The sequence below is a fragment of the Papio anubis genome, chromosome 4, assembly GCF_008728515.1.
Source record: "Papio anubis isolate 15944 chromosome 4, Panubis1.0, whole genome shotgun sequence".
NCBI classification, from domain to species: Eukaryota; Metazoa; Chordata; class Mammalia; order Primates; family Cercopithecidae; genus Papio; species Papio anubis.
This window is the reverse complement of record NC_044979.1, coordinates 161,045,094-161,061,292: the sequence shown is the minus strand read 5'-3', so window position 1 is coordinate 161,061,292 and position 16,199 is coordinate 161,045,094. Positions and strand designations below refer to the sequence as shown.

The following is a 16,199-nucleotide window of genomic DNA, read 5'->3' as shown; positions in this document are numbered from 1 at the left end:
AACAAAGCATTGGCTATAGTGTTATAGATTAGCCCAAGGCAAAGCAACAAACTGGTTCTTTGGTTCAAATCTCAGCCATGGCAAAAATAATTTTTGTTTTTCTAGAAATGCTGTCTAAATACTACCAGAGCAATAGTCCAAATTCACATTTTTCATACAGTGAAATAAAACAAAATATACCTAATTAGATAGATATATTTTACAAATACAAGAAAATACAAAACTACCTGTTCTGTTCCCAGGTGAGCTTCTATCCTCTCCTGAAATCCTCGGTGCTCTTTGCACTTTGGCTGCCTTCGCACTACTATTTATAACTTTAATGGTAGTAGGTGTAGCAGATTGCACTGATGCTGGAATAATTTGCACAGCTGCAAAGACAGACAAGGGGGAAAAAAAATTACTGAAAGACATTATCAGTTTAACTAATGCCCTATGAATTACCCCAAGAAAGCATTTTACTACAAAAAGCCTCAAGCCACAATTTCAAACAAAATAACAAAAAAGGTCAGATGGTACAGTATAATGCTTGCATTACAGTTTGTGCATCTTAGTAAGAGCTAGTATTCTTGTTTGGAAATAACTTAGTGATGCACACACATTAGAGTATTTTAACATGTTTGTTTTTAAAACATTTGTTCATAAAAACAGTTTGTCAAATATTGTAGAAAATGTGGACAAATGAGAATTCATACCACCACTTTGAGACTCTGGCAGTATCTGGAGTAAGGTTGAAAGGATTTTAGAAACCCTATGACACGAACATCTCACACATGTTCTTACAAATATTCACTCAATGATGTTCACAGCATTTAAAAAATACTATACAGCAATGAAAATGAAACAGCTACAAGTATCAACATGGGTAATTCTCAAATGATAAAGTTATAAAAGAATATGTACAATGTATTACAGAAAATGTTTAAACATGTGCAAAACAATGCTATACAGTGTTTATGGTTACATAGGTGGTAAAAATATAAAATATACAGACAGTAATAAAATTCAAGATAGTCAATTATCTGGTAAGAGGAAAATGAAATCTACAACAGGTAAACTTGGTATATAAAATTTTATTTCTTATATGTACACAGGTGTTACACTTTCTTTGTGTATCTCAAATTCCTCATTAAAAATTTTAGCCGGTTGGGATGATCTTGTGACGTGTGTGTTCGTATCTCAGGTAAAACATGGCTAAAAGCTTATGGCGTAAGGGGAAAAGAAAGATGTCTGCTGAAAAGGGGGAAAAAAATGCCCCAAAGAGCTCAGCAGGCTTAAAAGGATTCTCAAACTAGACAGTAATGTTTTAACGAAAAATGTTTAAGAGATAGCAACTGTGGTGGTACCCAAACCCAAACATGCTAAGAGAAAATGCAGTGTGAGGTAAAAGTTGGAAAATATGACATGAAAATGGAGACTGATACTAAGAGAAACACAAAAAGACTCTTTTAGACCAGCATGCACAGTACCCAATATGGATGAACCAAAGGTAAAGAATAAAGCTGAATGCAAAGTGAGAGAAAAGAAAGGGGAAAAGCCAAACAAAAGTAGTGAAGGCGGCGAAGGGTTTGGCCTGGTAGACTCTTAAAACCTCGGAAAATGCCACATGGGACTGATGATCAATTAGAATGTATACAAATGTATACTTTTGATTGCAACTCTCACCAAACGAAAACTATTCGTTTTCCTATTTTAACTTGCCTTTTTTCTTCATTTCAAACCCAGTGTAACTCCTCAAGTTTGTTTTGGACACTTGAATATTTTCTTTGCTGTATCCAAGCTATACTGATATTTAATTGGATGCCACCCAATATCCAGTTATTATCAGGCATGAAAGTTCTGTCAGGTATGAATGTGGTTAGAATTGTTCTTACAACTTGGTAATTAACAGTCAGTAAAGATGAAACAAATGATGTCCTAACAAATTTTAGTGAACTCAGATACAAAGCAAGCTGTTATGTGAATCGTATCATTTAAAAACACGACATGAGTGGATCTTATGAAGTACTTGTGTTGAGCTCTCATTCCACAAAACAAGATATTTTGTGGGAAAAATTTTTTTTAAATAATTTTCCTTTTTACTACCTTGCAGTATCAAATAAACATTTCTTCAATAAAAGGGCAAATATAGATACGAATACTCACGTTGATCAATTGTAACTATTTCATTCATCTGTTGTTCTTGACTTGCCAATACATCTGAAAAAAACACAATTTTTTAAAATTTAAAACCAAAAACCGCAATCCAATAAAACTCAACTTAATAAACATGATTCTTTTAAAAAAGAACTCCACAATTAAAACCAAAACACTGAACTGAAACTTACTGGCATAAAAACCTTAAAAATATTTGATAGTCACTTTAAAAGGAAAAGATACCTTTAAGAGAAGTAACACAGGGAAAAGCTCCAATGTCTTTTAGTGTTCAGTAAAGTTCTGCAGAGAACTATGGTTTTCTAAATGTAAATATTTGTATCAAAATCTGTATAAAACCATGTATAAATATGGAAATCTTCAAGATCATATCAAAGAAAAAATATACACCAAAATGAAATTATTTAGATATGGATCTCCACCAAAAAGGCCTCCTTCCCATTATCTGTTGTAACATCCGCTTTTGACTAAAGCTGCTTAAGCTTTATAATGCTTCTACTTAAAGATAGCAAATTTTCAATACAATTGTAGCGGTCCTAAATGTCTCAATTAAACTAAATAATTTCACATCTAAAAATATAGCTCCCCAAATAAAAATATTATAAAAGGTCCTAAGATAAGCCTTTACAGAACCATTCATTACTTATCTGTTGCTATTATCCACTTAAATGTTATTCTTTACCTCTCAAAGAACTGCACATCCCAGTCTCTTATTACTTCAGCCTACTTTGTGCCCATCATAAATTGCATGCCTCTCTCTTAAAAATGAAACTAGACCCTCCAGCAATCATTCTGGGTGCTGAGGCCTGGGCTCCCAAGAAGACTCTGCTAAGGGTGCCTTGCCAGGACCCAGTTCCAGACACGCAGAGCTGGAAAAGGTTGGGCAAGTAAAAACAGGTCTGAATCCTACCAGATGGGAGCTTTGAGGGTCTGAAGACTGAGGACTTAAAACAATTATATGGGACTGGCTTCAGACAGATCTGGATTCAGTTCTCAGCTCTTACTGACTATATGACTTTGGTAAAATCACCAACCTCTTTCAACATTAACTTCCTCATGTTTAAATTAGACACCTATACTTATCGCCTCATGAGGTTATTGTGAGGATTAAAGAAACATGTTTTTAGTAAGCACAGTGCACAAAACAATTACTTTTCAGTCAACTGACAACCTCACTGTTTTATCCAGACCCCTAGTTCTGAGCATTCTTCTCCAGAACTGTGTCTCTCTTGGGAAAAAAAAAAAAAAAAATACGTACCTTATGTTTGTAGTAAATTTTCCTCAGAATTTTATAGAAGTTCCTCAAAGAGGAACCGTTTCATTTGAAGACTAAAGGAATTAGCTTCAAAAGAGGCAAACGAAAGCGTCACCATCCCACAGCACAGGCGTAATCAACTTGTAAAATCACCTTCTATGTCCTAATTCTCAGATTGGAGTTTGGTTTGTTTCCTGGAAGCTCTCAAGACAGAAGGCAGACCACAGGGGGGAAAAAAAAGCTTTTGAAAGACTGGTCCAAGACCAATCTCTTCAGAGTACAGGCACCCTGAATATCGTATTTCTCCCTGAAACTCCCAAATCCTTGCTAGGCACAAAGGAAGCAGTCTTGAGAGGCAAAGCCCTGGGGGATATGGAGCCATTTTATGAAGAAACATTAGACACTACACGAATAAAACAATTATTTTTCCTAAAGAAAACCTTCAGCAAACTGAGAACTTCCTATGCCTTTGGTGACAGAAGACAGAGATTCACACCGAGAAGGACATCATGGAACTGGTAGTACTGGAACATTTCCTAATTATCTCCCATGTATAGTAGGACTTGGATGAAGTTTCAGCAGGGCGGGGACTGCAGGCAGGTGGCCGCTCAGGTGAATAATCTAATACAAATATCTGAAGAAGGAGCTCTACCTCTTCAGTACTGCCGCTTCTTGAGAGATCACTGAGGACGGATAATAGAGGCTGGGTTCTGTCCCGGAATCAGTGCCTTTCACAGAGAGGCTGCAGACTTCTCTCTACAGAAGGGACCAGATTACTGCATTGTGCTCAAAAAACCCTGTTCTGAGAAGTGAGACTTGTGAATTCTAGAAAGTCTGTTAGAAATACCCTTACACATCATCCTGCCCATCTCTCAATTCTGAACTGAGCACTACATTTCCAAGTCAGACAGGAATTCCCTGCCCAGGCTAAGTGAAGAACCATGGCTGGATCACCAAGAAATTCTGTGAGACACTCATCTAGGCTGTGGGACTTTGTTGCTTTAAAAGACAAAGCAACGGTTCCAGAGCAGAGCTTTTCTGAGGAAGACTCATTCAGCTGCATGGAAATGGAAAGATATACAAGACACCTTTGACTTCTGTTCTAGGAAAAACCTGTGAATGAACTTTAAAGTTTGAGATGCAATAAGAGAAGCAGAAAGAGACAGCCACAACGAAGAGCTGACCTGGGAGAGACTGGAAAAAACGTGGATTTGGGAAAAATGAAACTATCATCTATGCACTATCCTTGTTGTGTTCTTGAGATTTCTTACAAGAAAGCGTTTCAATAAACATGACTCACATGTTTCACAATTCAGAATTTACCTTATTCATTTCAAAACCTCTGCAGGGAAGGAAATCTGTGAAACCAAGGACAAAGCTTCAACGAAGACATTCAACTTATTTATCTAGTAAGAACAGACACTGGAAATAAATGCTGCAAATACAATGAATATACTAAGTCTTTTAGTATCATAGATACTTAAAAAAAAAAATCTGAGCGAATCCTTACAAGAATAAAATTATAAACAATGAGGAAATGCCTCTCTCCAGAGCTCACTTCTTATTCACCAGCAGAGAAAGCACTTTCAATTCCTGACCTCAAGTGATCCACCTGCCCCAGACTCCCAAAGTGCTGGGGTGACAGGAGTGAGCCACTGCACCCGGCCAGAGAAAGCACCTTGAGTGAAAACTGCAAGCATTGAATTAAGGTGGAAAATCCCTCCACCAGAGCTCTTCCGTTATTGGGTATATAATAGAACAAAATGCTATCAGTAACATTTTCATCCATAACTGATACAAAAGCAAAGTCAGAGTTTGTTGTATTCATGTGTTCTGAAAAATATGTGGGTCCGGCTAGCATTTCTGATATGCAAAACTGTCAAGGAATGGGTTGCTTGATTCAGTGTCTTAACAGTCACTGAAATATAAGATGGATTAATATTCAAGCAAAAATAATTTATATTTGTGCCTTGTTTTCTTGGACAGCCAAGTAGTTTCCAAATTTCTCTGTTTTTTTTCCAACTGAGACTCTTGCTCTGTCACCCATGCTGGAGTGTCGTGGTGCGCTCTCAGCTCACTGCAACCTCTGCCTTTCAGGTTCAGGCTATCCTCTTGCCTCAACCTCCCAAGTAGGTGGGACTACAGGCACACAACAACTTGCCCAGCTATTTTTTTGTATTTTTAGTGGAGACAGGGTTTCACCATGTTGGCCAGGCTGGTCTTGAACTTCTAACCTCAAGTGATCTGCCTGTCTCATTCTTCCAAAGTGCTGGTCCAATTTCTTTATACGGTCACTGAATCATATTAATGTCTGAAGCCTTGTAAGTTGTAAGTGGAAAAACTTATAACCGGTGGCTTCCAATTCAAAAAGGTGGTTGCATACACTTCCTTCCCTCTTAAGACTCTATTCAGTTAATTGTAAAGACTTGAACAAAGATTTAATCTCATCAATAATGAAGAGAATGGGAAGGAAGCCACCTGCAAACAAATGATCTCTTCAGTTTCTAGATGAGCAGTAAATGTAAGAGCTGATCAAACAGAAGGCAACAAATAGAATATATGAAGAGGGCCAAGTGTAGGGCACAGCACCTGATTTAAGAACTTGGATTCTAATGTTAGCCTGGGCTTGTATCCTGGCTCTGCCACTTCCTAGCTGTGACTTTGTGGGGCTCTCAAAGCCTCACTTTCCTATCTAAAAAATAAGCAAAGTAATGATTTGTGGTATTACTGTAGGAATTAAATGAGATAACATATAGAGCTTTCAGCATAGCATTATACAGTAAATAAATGTTAAATATTACTGCTTATTACTTATCATTATCAATAAACAAGACGAAAACAAAGTTGTAAGGAAATAAAATTCAGCTTAAATTACAATGTAAAGAAATAACTGTAATTTCATACATTTTCGGAGAAGTTCCAGATGACTCCAGAGAATTTCTCCCCGAGGAACCCGCTGAAAAAAATCTTCTTGGTTGAGACTACATAATTCTCTCCCCGAAATGTTGAGTGTGGTGAGGTCTATATCGGTCATGCTGAATTCCTTCATTACCCAAACCACCCAATGCAGGACTTGGTCTGTGGACCACTGTATGGGATCTAGAAAGACAAATATTAACTTTAGCCTAGTTCCATTTTAGATACTGTGTAAATTTACAGTTAACTTGTTAATACACACACATACACACAGATGTTTTCTTTCCCTAAGTATGTGAGGTAAACTTATTATATGAAGCAAAAAACAAAAACAAAAATTTATGCTGTAATTTTCTCCTCAGCTCCTTTTCAATTTTGTAATCTAAATTTCTGATGGAGTCACTTGGTTCAACCTCAGTTGGAACTGTATCAAGAAAAACAAAATGCAAAATTGCTCTCCAGTGGGTCAAATGAAAGAATAAAATATGAGATTATTCTGTACAGAATAAAGTAAATTATCCAAGTTTAAAAAAATTTGCAGTTGCATTGAAAAAAAAATCAAAAGGGGATTCTCTATTCTCCAAAATATGAACCATATCCTTTTTCCTCCCTTTTCCTTCCTGTAAAAAGCTGGCTGCTCCTGCATTTACCCTTATGATGCATTTCCAATAAATAAACATGGTAATTGCCTGTTTTACTCAGCTGTCCCCTCACAACACACTAAGAAATACAATAAATGTGTCCTGTAAAAACCATTATATCTTTAGAACCTAACAGTGCCTTGCTCATACACTTGTTTAATCTTAAAGAGTATATCCAAATAATTTCCTTTTCCCTATGATTTTTTACTATCTAATTGAATTCATAAATAAAAAAATATGGCCAATATCTATAACTATTACATTGCTGTATCACCTGCACCTAACAGAACATTCTATCTGTGTAAGTTTAATACATATTAGCTAAATTGGTTTTGGTTCTGGTACTCCCGCTTCAAGAAGATGATTTATTCAAACAATATTACTTATATACCCAATAAATAAATGCTATTCAATAAGAAAAGTAGAAAAAAAATAACATTTAGGTATTGAGGGCAAATTATAGTTAAAATAAATCAAACATAAGAATTTTATAAAAGTTATTCAAAGAGGCAAAGTGCTATTGAGACTGAAACTATTCCATTTGAGACTAAAGGAACAGAGGTGCCCTAGCTTCAAAGAATACAGGATTAATAGCCATAGAATACATATTTTTAAATTTTTCCACAAAGAAGTTAAGGGAGGATTCTAGGAAGATGATGGCAAAGTTTTTTAATTTTTCTGAATGTACACATAAACATTAAAAACGTGACTAGAGGACAAAACCAAAAACCCACAAACATTTACATAAAACCAGGTGACAAGATATCTTCATGGACTTCAAGATACAAGAGAGTAAAGACAAAGCAGTAAGGGTTGTAAGACCTCCATGGTCTTAGCTTGTGTGCAGGAGAAAGCAAACGGAAGCAAGAGAAATCTGACCCACTCTGATCACAGGAAAGCCTGAGCACAGCCAAGAAGCATGCATTGAAAGTACAACAGGACAAGCTGAAAGCAACGCTAAAAAGCAGTTTTGCCTAATCCAATAGCCGCAGTCTGTGTTAAGATTTAAAGTGCTGAAGCAATGTAGCACCTGGGTGTTTTTCAAACTGAGCCAAGAACCACTTCCAGGAGAATGGCCCACAATAAGGAGAAACTGGCAGAGTAGAATTAGAAGTGAGCAGCAGAGGGACGCCAAGGAAAAGGAAAGAGAAGGAGAAGGCCCAGGTAAAAGTCAACAAGAACTGAAAAAGAAAGTTCCCTTATCTGTGAATACTATACTAATGGAAAACAACAGAAGCAGAGTTAAATTAGAAAAGCTATCCTGAATCCCACCTCTTTTAAAAGAAAAAGATAATTTTACATAAAAATTTAAGAATAAAAAAAACTCAGGGAAATATATAATTTGTCTGATTTGTTTTCTCAAGTATCAGGACTTCTAGTTTAACATAACTAATTGGCCATCCATGTTCTGCCTCTTTTCTCTCAGACTCTAGTGAAACAACAGTAAAGGAATTTTTTAAGGATGTAAAATCATAGGAACATGAGTACAAAGCGACAGGCATGGATGAGAGATTTAATCTAATGTTTTGAAGACAATAAACAGAGTGGTAATCGATTTGGCAGAGCGGGGGAAACTGTGACCTAAAATGTTTGCCAAGGAGGATACCAGTAAGAAGTGAGAGAATTCCTGCTCGCAGAACCCTGTTCACCGGTTCCAGTCCTGGTGGTTCTGAGTAGCAACAGAGGCTTAAAGCTGAAAATGAGGAGACTGATTTAAAGTAGATGGTGTGGTTAGAACCTTCAGGGTCTCTCTTTCATTTGGGGTGCCAGTTAAATGGGCGTACCCCACACATGTGGACACCGGGAAAACATTTATTAATATACGGGGAGAGACATGAAATGAACAGACACTGAGAGAACAATTCTCAGTAATAAAACCCTATAAACTGAAGAGTGAGACCGTCTCTACGTTTTCTCTGCTCCACTTCCTTTTCCGGTTCCAGAACGCAGTATTCACATACACACCGATCCCAAATGCTCACCCCATCTTCTGCTGACAGGTATCTGCAAAAAGATCTATAAATACTGATATGTTTGAAAAGAACTCCTTTGCCTTTTTTTTGAGACCATCTTGCTTTGCCACCCAGGCTGGCATACAGTGGTGCCGTCACAGCTCTCTATAGCCTCAGACTCCAGCGCTCAAGCAATTCTCCCAGCTGAGCCTCCCAGGATATTGGTGTATGCCACTACACCCAGCTCTTTTTTTTTTTTTTTTGTGGAGACAGTCCGGCTATATAGCCCAGGCTGGTCTCAAACTCTTGGCCTCAAGAAACCCTCCTACCTCAGCCTCTCAATGTGCTGGGATTACAGGCATGAGCCACCACACCTGGCCTGAAATTCTTTTAATGAAAGAGTCAATGCCTCATTTTATCAGCATATAGTTATCAAATCCTTCAGAACTTCACATTAATTAGCTTTAAAGTTATTTACTCTTATTTTTTTTTTTCGAGATGGAGTCTCACTGTGTTGCCCAGGCTAGAGTGCAGTGGTGCAATTTCAGCTCACTGCAACCTCTGCCTCCCAGGTTCAAGAGATTCTCATGCCTCAGCCTCCCAAGTAGCTGGGATTACAGGCATGCGCCACCATGCCCAGCTAATTTTTATATTTTGAGTAGAAACAGGGTTTCACCATGTTGGCCAGGCTGGTCTCAAACTCCTGGCCTCAAGTGACCCACCCGCCTCAGCCTCCCAAAGTGCTGGGATTACAGGCGTGAACCACCACACCCGGCCTGAAGTGATTAATTCTTAAATGTGAAAAGATGGGCAAAAATAATTAGGTATTTGAGAGAGGTTAAAAACAACACAAACAAAAACCACAAGAAAAGCAGAATCCACAAGAAACCGAAATACTGCAGTAAAGCTTTTTAAAAGTTAAAACTATAATCAATATACTCAAAGAAGTAGGAGAAAACATGACATTGGCAATATAAGATCAGAATGCTACAGAAAGGCACAAACAAAAACGAAGAGCCCTTGTAAATTAAAAATCAGATAGGTTCTATTATAAAGACAAGAAAATCTGGCAGAAAGTAGTGCAGATAGGAAAGACGAAAAATAAACAAGAAAAAAGATGCAGCAGATCAACTCAAGAGATTCAACAGGAGTTCCGAAAAAAGAACACAGAAGTATTTATCAAAAGAATGCAGTAAGAACATCCAGAACTAAAGGTGACAATTATCAAGATCAGGGCTGTCCAACAGAAATATAATGCAGACCATTATGTAATTTTTAATTTTCTAATAGTTACATTTAAAAAGTTGGTGAAATACATCTTTTTTTTTTCATTAAACTCACTATTTATTTATTTATTTTTATTATACTTTAAGTTCTAGGGTACATGTGCATAACGTGCAGGTTTGTTACATATGTATACTTGTGCCATGATGGCGTGCTGCACCCATCAACTCGTCAGCAATAATGAATTTATTTTAACTTAATGTTCCAAATGTTATTTCAACCAGTAATCAATATAAAAAATTTAAAAAGATTTTACATTCTTTCTTTTAATGGGTATTTTACATTCACAACACATCTTAATTTTGACCAGGGACACTTCAAGTGCTCACACGTGATGAGTGGCTACAGTCCTGGGCAGTAGAGGGACAGACTGAAATTCTACACTAGCTGTCTGGTTCCGTAGCTCTCTTTCAGTTTCATGGGTAAGCTCTATCATTTATTGTGTATCTTTTAGGTTTGGTTTAAAGAAAGAAAAAAATGTCTTAGGGAAAACAGCAGTTCTATAACACAGCCTTTCTGTCATCAGCACTGCTCCCCAGGTACAACCTTGTCTCTAAAAATAAAAAATAAAAAAAGGACAAAAAACCCGACAATACTGTTTCATTTACAAATACACTGAGGTCCCCACCAACTCTTGGATGATCAATAGTATTTATTTGTTACCCCAGCATTCTTCCTCATCCGCCCCCACTTCTAAGATGTCTATTTCTTATAATACTGTTTTGTCTCACCAACTCTAGTTACTTTTGTCTAAATTTAAGAATGATCCTCTGATCATCACATTTAAGAGATATAGTGAGCATTCTTTGACTTTCTCGGCAGCATCTGAGAGTCTTGACCATCCAAACTCTCCCCTCAATTTCAGTGACACTATACGTATAAGTTATTTCTTTCTTTCTGTCTCTTCAGTTATTTCTTGTCTCCCTTTTCTCCAACCCTAAATGTTTATAGGGTCTAGGATATATGCTTTAGTTGTGTGTTCTTTTCCATTCCTTGCTCTCCATCAGGGACTACGTAGACTTTTATAGCTTCAAATACAAATTCAATGTGAATGAGTCTCATATAACATCTTTGTCTCCAGCCCAAATCTTATATAACTGAAACCATTTTCTGGCTACCTCCAGCTGAATATAAACTTTCACCTCAAAATCAAGTGCTATCCACCTTCTCTTGAAAAAAGCATTTCCTATACCAGACTTCTCTACTTCCCCAACTGGGCTATTGAAGGCATGCTCTTTCTAGTGCACCATCTTAATTAAGCCCAGCATTTAACACAGTGCCTGGCATATAGTAGTGTTCACTAAACATGCAATGATGATGGAACCAATTTTTATCAAGATTATTACTGTTTTAGTCACCAAGATGAAGCTTGAGAAGTTAGATCAATACTTGTATCTTCTCTCTCTACTCTCATAAAATCTGTCAATCTGCTCAGTCCTATTACTGTTTTCATCTACTTTTTCCTTTCTACTCCCAAAGAAATCACCTATCATCTAGCCACAATTATAATATGCTCCTGTTTTCCCTTCACTCAGTCTCTATCTGTTCCAACTGACACCATATACTACCACCATATTCATTTTCCAATTATTTTCATCAATCAAAACAGTTCTGTAATGCTACAGAGTAACTCCTTAACCACTCAATTTTCTCACTACTCACGCATACCCCCAGGTCTAAGCTTTGCACATAACACTTCCTGTCTTAAATGTCTTTCTCTGCCCAATAGTATCTTATTTATAATAAACCTTATTTATAATAAACCCTTTTCACCTTTCCCTCAGGGCAACTAGGATCCCTTTGAGATTCCAATAGCATGCTGCTTCTGTAAGAGTTACTGACAGTTTAAAAACATGTTACCTTTTACAGCAATTATCACTTTTCATCTATCTTCTCTCTCTTCAACTACACTCTCTTTTTTTTTTTTTTTTTTTTTTTGAGACGGAGTCTCGCTCTGTCGCCCAGGCTGGAGTGCAGTGGCCGGATCTCAGCTCACTGCAAGCTCCGCCTCCCGGGTTCCCGCCATTCTCCTGCCTCAGCCTCCCGAGTAGCTGGGACTACAGGCGCCGCCACCTCGCCCGGCTAGTTTTTTTGTATTTTTCAGTAGAGACGGGGTTTCACCGTGTTAGCCAGGATGGTCTCGATCTCCTGACCTTGTGATCCACCCGTCTCGGCCTCCCAAAGTGCTGGGATTACAGGCTTGAGCCACCGCGCCCGGCCCAACTACACTCTCAACACCCTAAGAGCAGAAATTTTTTAGACTTCTTTGTACTTCCGGCACGCAGGACTGAATCTGTCTACCATATGAGCTTAAATGTATATTACAATTAAAAAAGAGAGATAAGAAAATCAACATTCATTCTAATAACTCTACATGTAAAATAGATTATAACTTACCCTAGTGTCTTCTATGTCAAGCTTAATTCCTACTGTTCTACCCAATATAGAATTACGTATTTCATTACCATAGGGTATCCCAAGGCGTTCTTGTTCTTTCCTATAGCCTTCCAGTGCAGCAGCCCATCTTGTCACTTGTTCTGAAGTTTCATCTGAAATGGTTGTGATGTGTTTTGTGCCATCAAGAGTTATCACTTGAGCTTCTTCAACAAGATGTGCTTCTGATTCAGCATGGTGGGCATCTGGATCAATAACAACCTCAACAGTGTCCGCAGGTTTAACAATTTCAAGGATGTTTAACTTTGGTTCAATTCCTTAACAGTGGATAAAAAAAATTATGAATCTAAATGAAAACACAGAAGTCACCAAAACATAATTTAGGGTATATGTTCCAAAATGGTAGAGAAAAACTACATCGAATAAAGCAAATGTAGTAAAAGTTAACATTTGGGGAATCTGGGTGAAGAATATTCAAGAATTCTTCTACTAGTCTTGCAACTTTTCTATAAGTTTAAAATAATTTTATAAAACATAAGACACACACAAACCCTACCTATAAACATCATTAGAAAAAAAGTACCTGTTCATACCACAATAAAATAAATAAAAATAAAAATTACCAATATGAAACAAAATAAAAATTAGACTATGCAGAGTATAAATGAGCAGCTACCTATCCTTGGAATTTTAAAAAATCCTTCTAAACAAATTAAAATTATTTACTGACTCAGTTTTTAAAGGACAAAGTAGATGTGTTAAAAACGATGCCAAATTTGCTAAATTAAATTTACCATTAAATTCTAATTTTCATTTTAAATTAGATGAAGAAAAACCCAAATCCTGAATATTTTAAGCTCCTAGTATAAAGGTGTTAAGAATTGTAATTCCTATGGAAAAGATAAAGATAAATAATTTATTAATACAAAGGCTCAACTATCCAGAATCAAAACACTGAAACCTGTTTCAGAAATTATAATTAAGAAATTATGCCATAAAAGCAGTTATTTCAGTATGTGTGCAGTACTCTCTATAAGACATACTATTATTTATCTGTTCAAAATGGAATTAGCCCTTTATGAAATAACCTCAGACTAAAATGACAGCTCTAAGACACTATCATATTATATAACTGCTTCTGTTCCTTACTGAATCTATTACAATCTATATCAAAATTCAACCAAAGTACAGTTTAAAGAAAAAGCACAACTCAACTTTGATCTTCTGTGAAAACCAGTATTGCAAGAAACTACTACTATCATTCTCAGGTGGTATAAACAGAATCACTTCTCAAATACACATGATAAAAATAATCAGAATCAAAAGTATTTTTTCTTAAAATCTATTTCCTAATCCTTCATCTAAATTTCACACGTTTATGGCTTTAAGTAAACTCTTCTTAAACACACTTGCATCAATAGGTCACTAGGCTTTTGAAGATAAAAACTACTAATTTATTTCCTGTTCCCAATAATCAATCCTGAGGAAATTAAGGATCAGAAGTACGTACCTACCATTTACAGAGTCTGAAGAAAAACGTGGTTTGTGAAACGTTAATTGTGAACAATATATGTTAGAGATGACATTATTCTAAATTTTAAAAAGCTAAAATTCAACCTACCAAAAATAGTTTCCTAATTTTCTTTTCTAACTTGGGTATTTATACAAGTTTAGTAAAATACTGTAATGAATAAGGCTGACTGGATGATTCTGTCTATTACAAATTCTTCTCTCTATGCTAAACTGTACAGACTGGATTTCTTTGCAGCTAGGGTTCCAGGTGTGATTTAGGCTTTAGAATCACTGGTATAAGCCTTCTATTTGGAAATGAGCTGAGGGGGCAAGCAGGCAGATCAGCGGTCCCCAAAACCCAGGCCACAGACCACACAACAGGAGATGACTGGCAGGCGAGTGAATGAAGCTTCATCTGTATTTACAGCTGCTCCCTATCGCTCACATTACCGCTTGAGCTCCACTTCTTGTCAGATCACTGGCAGCATTAGATTCTCACAGGAGCGCAAACCCTATTGTGAGCTGCACATGTGAAGTATCTAGGTTGCGTGCTCCTTATGAGAATTTAACGCCTGATACTCTGTCACCGTCTCCCATCACCTCCAGATGAAACTGTCTAGTTGCAGGGAAACAAGCTCAAGGCTCCCACTGATTCTACATCATGGTGAGTTGTATAATTGTATCATTATATACTACAATGTAGTAATAATAGACACAAAGCACACGATAAATGTAATGCGCTTGAATTCCCCTGCCCCAATCCATGGAAAAATTGTCTTCTGTGAAACTGGTCCCTGGTGCCAAAAAAGGTTGGGGACCATTGAGGCATATGCCATCTATTTTGTTTATTGATTGACTGACTGACTGAGACAGAGTTTTGCTCTTGTTGCCCAGGAGGGAGTGTAGTGACACAATCTCTGCTCACTGCAACCTCCACTTCCTAGGTTCAAGTGATTTTCCTGTCTTAGCCTCCCAAATAGCTAGGATTATAGGCACGTGCCACCACGCCCAGCTTATTTTGTATTTTTAGTAGAGATGGGGTTTCACCACATTGGCCAGGCTGTTCTCAAACTCCTGCCCTCAAATGATCCACCCACCTTGGCCTCCTAAAGTGGTAGGATTACAGGCGTGCACCCCCGTAGCCAGCAGACATCCTATTTTTTTTTACTAGTGTGGATCACTGTAAAGGCAACATGGTTTAAGTGACAGCCACCATGGTAGCTTCCAGGTGTTGTATTTTCCAGATCATGGCAGGGCAGCAGCTTCCTTAGCAGTCCAGCTCTGCAGTGTGGCTGAGGTACTCTTAGGAAGTCAGCTGGAACCTGCTGACTTCCAACACGCTCTGTGAATCTGCTATTTACTACCATATCATATATCCTTTTAGGATTAAACTAGGTAGAATGTGTTACACTCTCTGTGAATCTGCTATTTACTACCATATCATATATCCTTTTAGGATTAAACTAGGTAGAATGTGGTACACTCTCTGTTTCACCCTGTCAAATACAACTACGAAACCCAAAGCAGGAATATTTGGCTGTCATATCAAGTAATTCAGACAACCATCTAAAACACTTATAAATTATATCAGAAAAACATGAGTTAAAATTTTAAATAACTATCATGAAAAGTAACTTACCTTGGTAAGAAATTACCTGTACACTAAGCTGTACAGTTCCATCTGTTTTTACTCCTTGGTCAAATAAACTTCGTTCTGGATCCAGCTAACCATGGATAAAATGAGTAAGATTATTTTAGTGCAATCATTAGATTAAGTCCCTTGCCTTTGGTTTAGAATAAATGGATGTACCAAAAAGAACTTAATTACTGAACATACTAATTAAATTATAAGAACACATTATCTAGCTTGTCATATTTAATTCTTTGCCAAAATTTAAAATATTTTCACTACCGAGGAAGTAATTCAGGACAGCATACCACCAAATTTGTCATGTCAGTTTTCTCTATCTCTGGAGTCTAGTTTGGGATTTTAAATAATTCCAAAAGTCAATTATTCATTCTGAAATGTATTTAAAGTACACTATACCTGTCATGAATAAGAGTGTTTAATTAGTGGTGATAATTTATCTAAAT

General features: G+C 37.0%; 1 protein-coding gene and 1 pseudogene across 4 annotated transcripts in view; one reads left to right on the top strand and one right to left on the bottom strand.

Annotated features, from left to right (window-relative positions):
* GABPA (GA binding protein transcription factor subunit alpha) overlaps window positions 1–16,199 on the bottom strand; it is a 38,271-nt gene that overhangs the window by 7,733 nt on the left and 14,339 nt on the right. For all 4 annotated transcript variants that reach the window (XM_003895586.5, XM_003895585.3, XM_009202410.4 and 1 more), the window contains exons 4-8: window positions 15,745–15,829; window positions 12,665–12,910; window positions 6,311–6,505; window positions 2,143–2,196; window positions 228–368 (exon numbers count right to left, since the gene is read on the bottom strand). In XM_003895586.5, the coding sequence (XP_003895635.1) occupies window positions 228–368; window positions 2,143–2,196; window positions 6,311–6,505; window positions 12,665–12,910; window positions 15,745–15,829 (721 nt within the window). The remainder of the gene's footprint in view (window positions 1–227; window positions 369–2,142; window positions 2,197–6,310; window positions 6,506–12,664; window positions 12,911–15,744; window positions 15,830–16,199) is intronic.
* LOC103882667 lies at window positions 1,188–1,577 on the top strand (annotated as a pseudogene).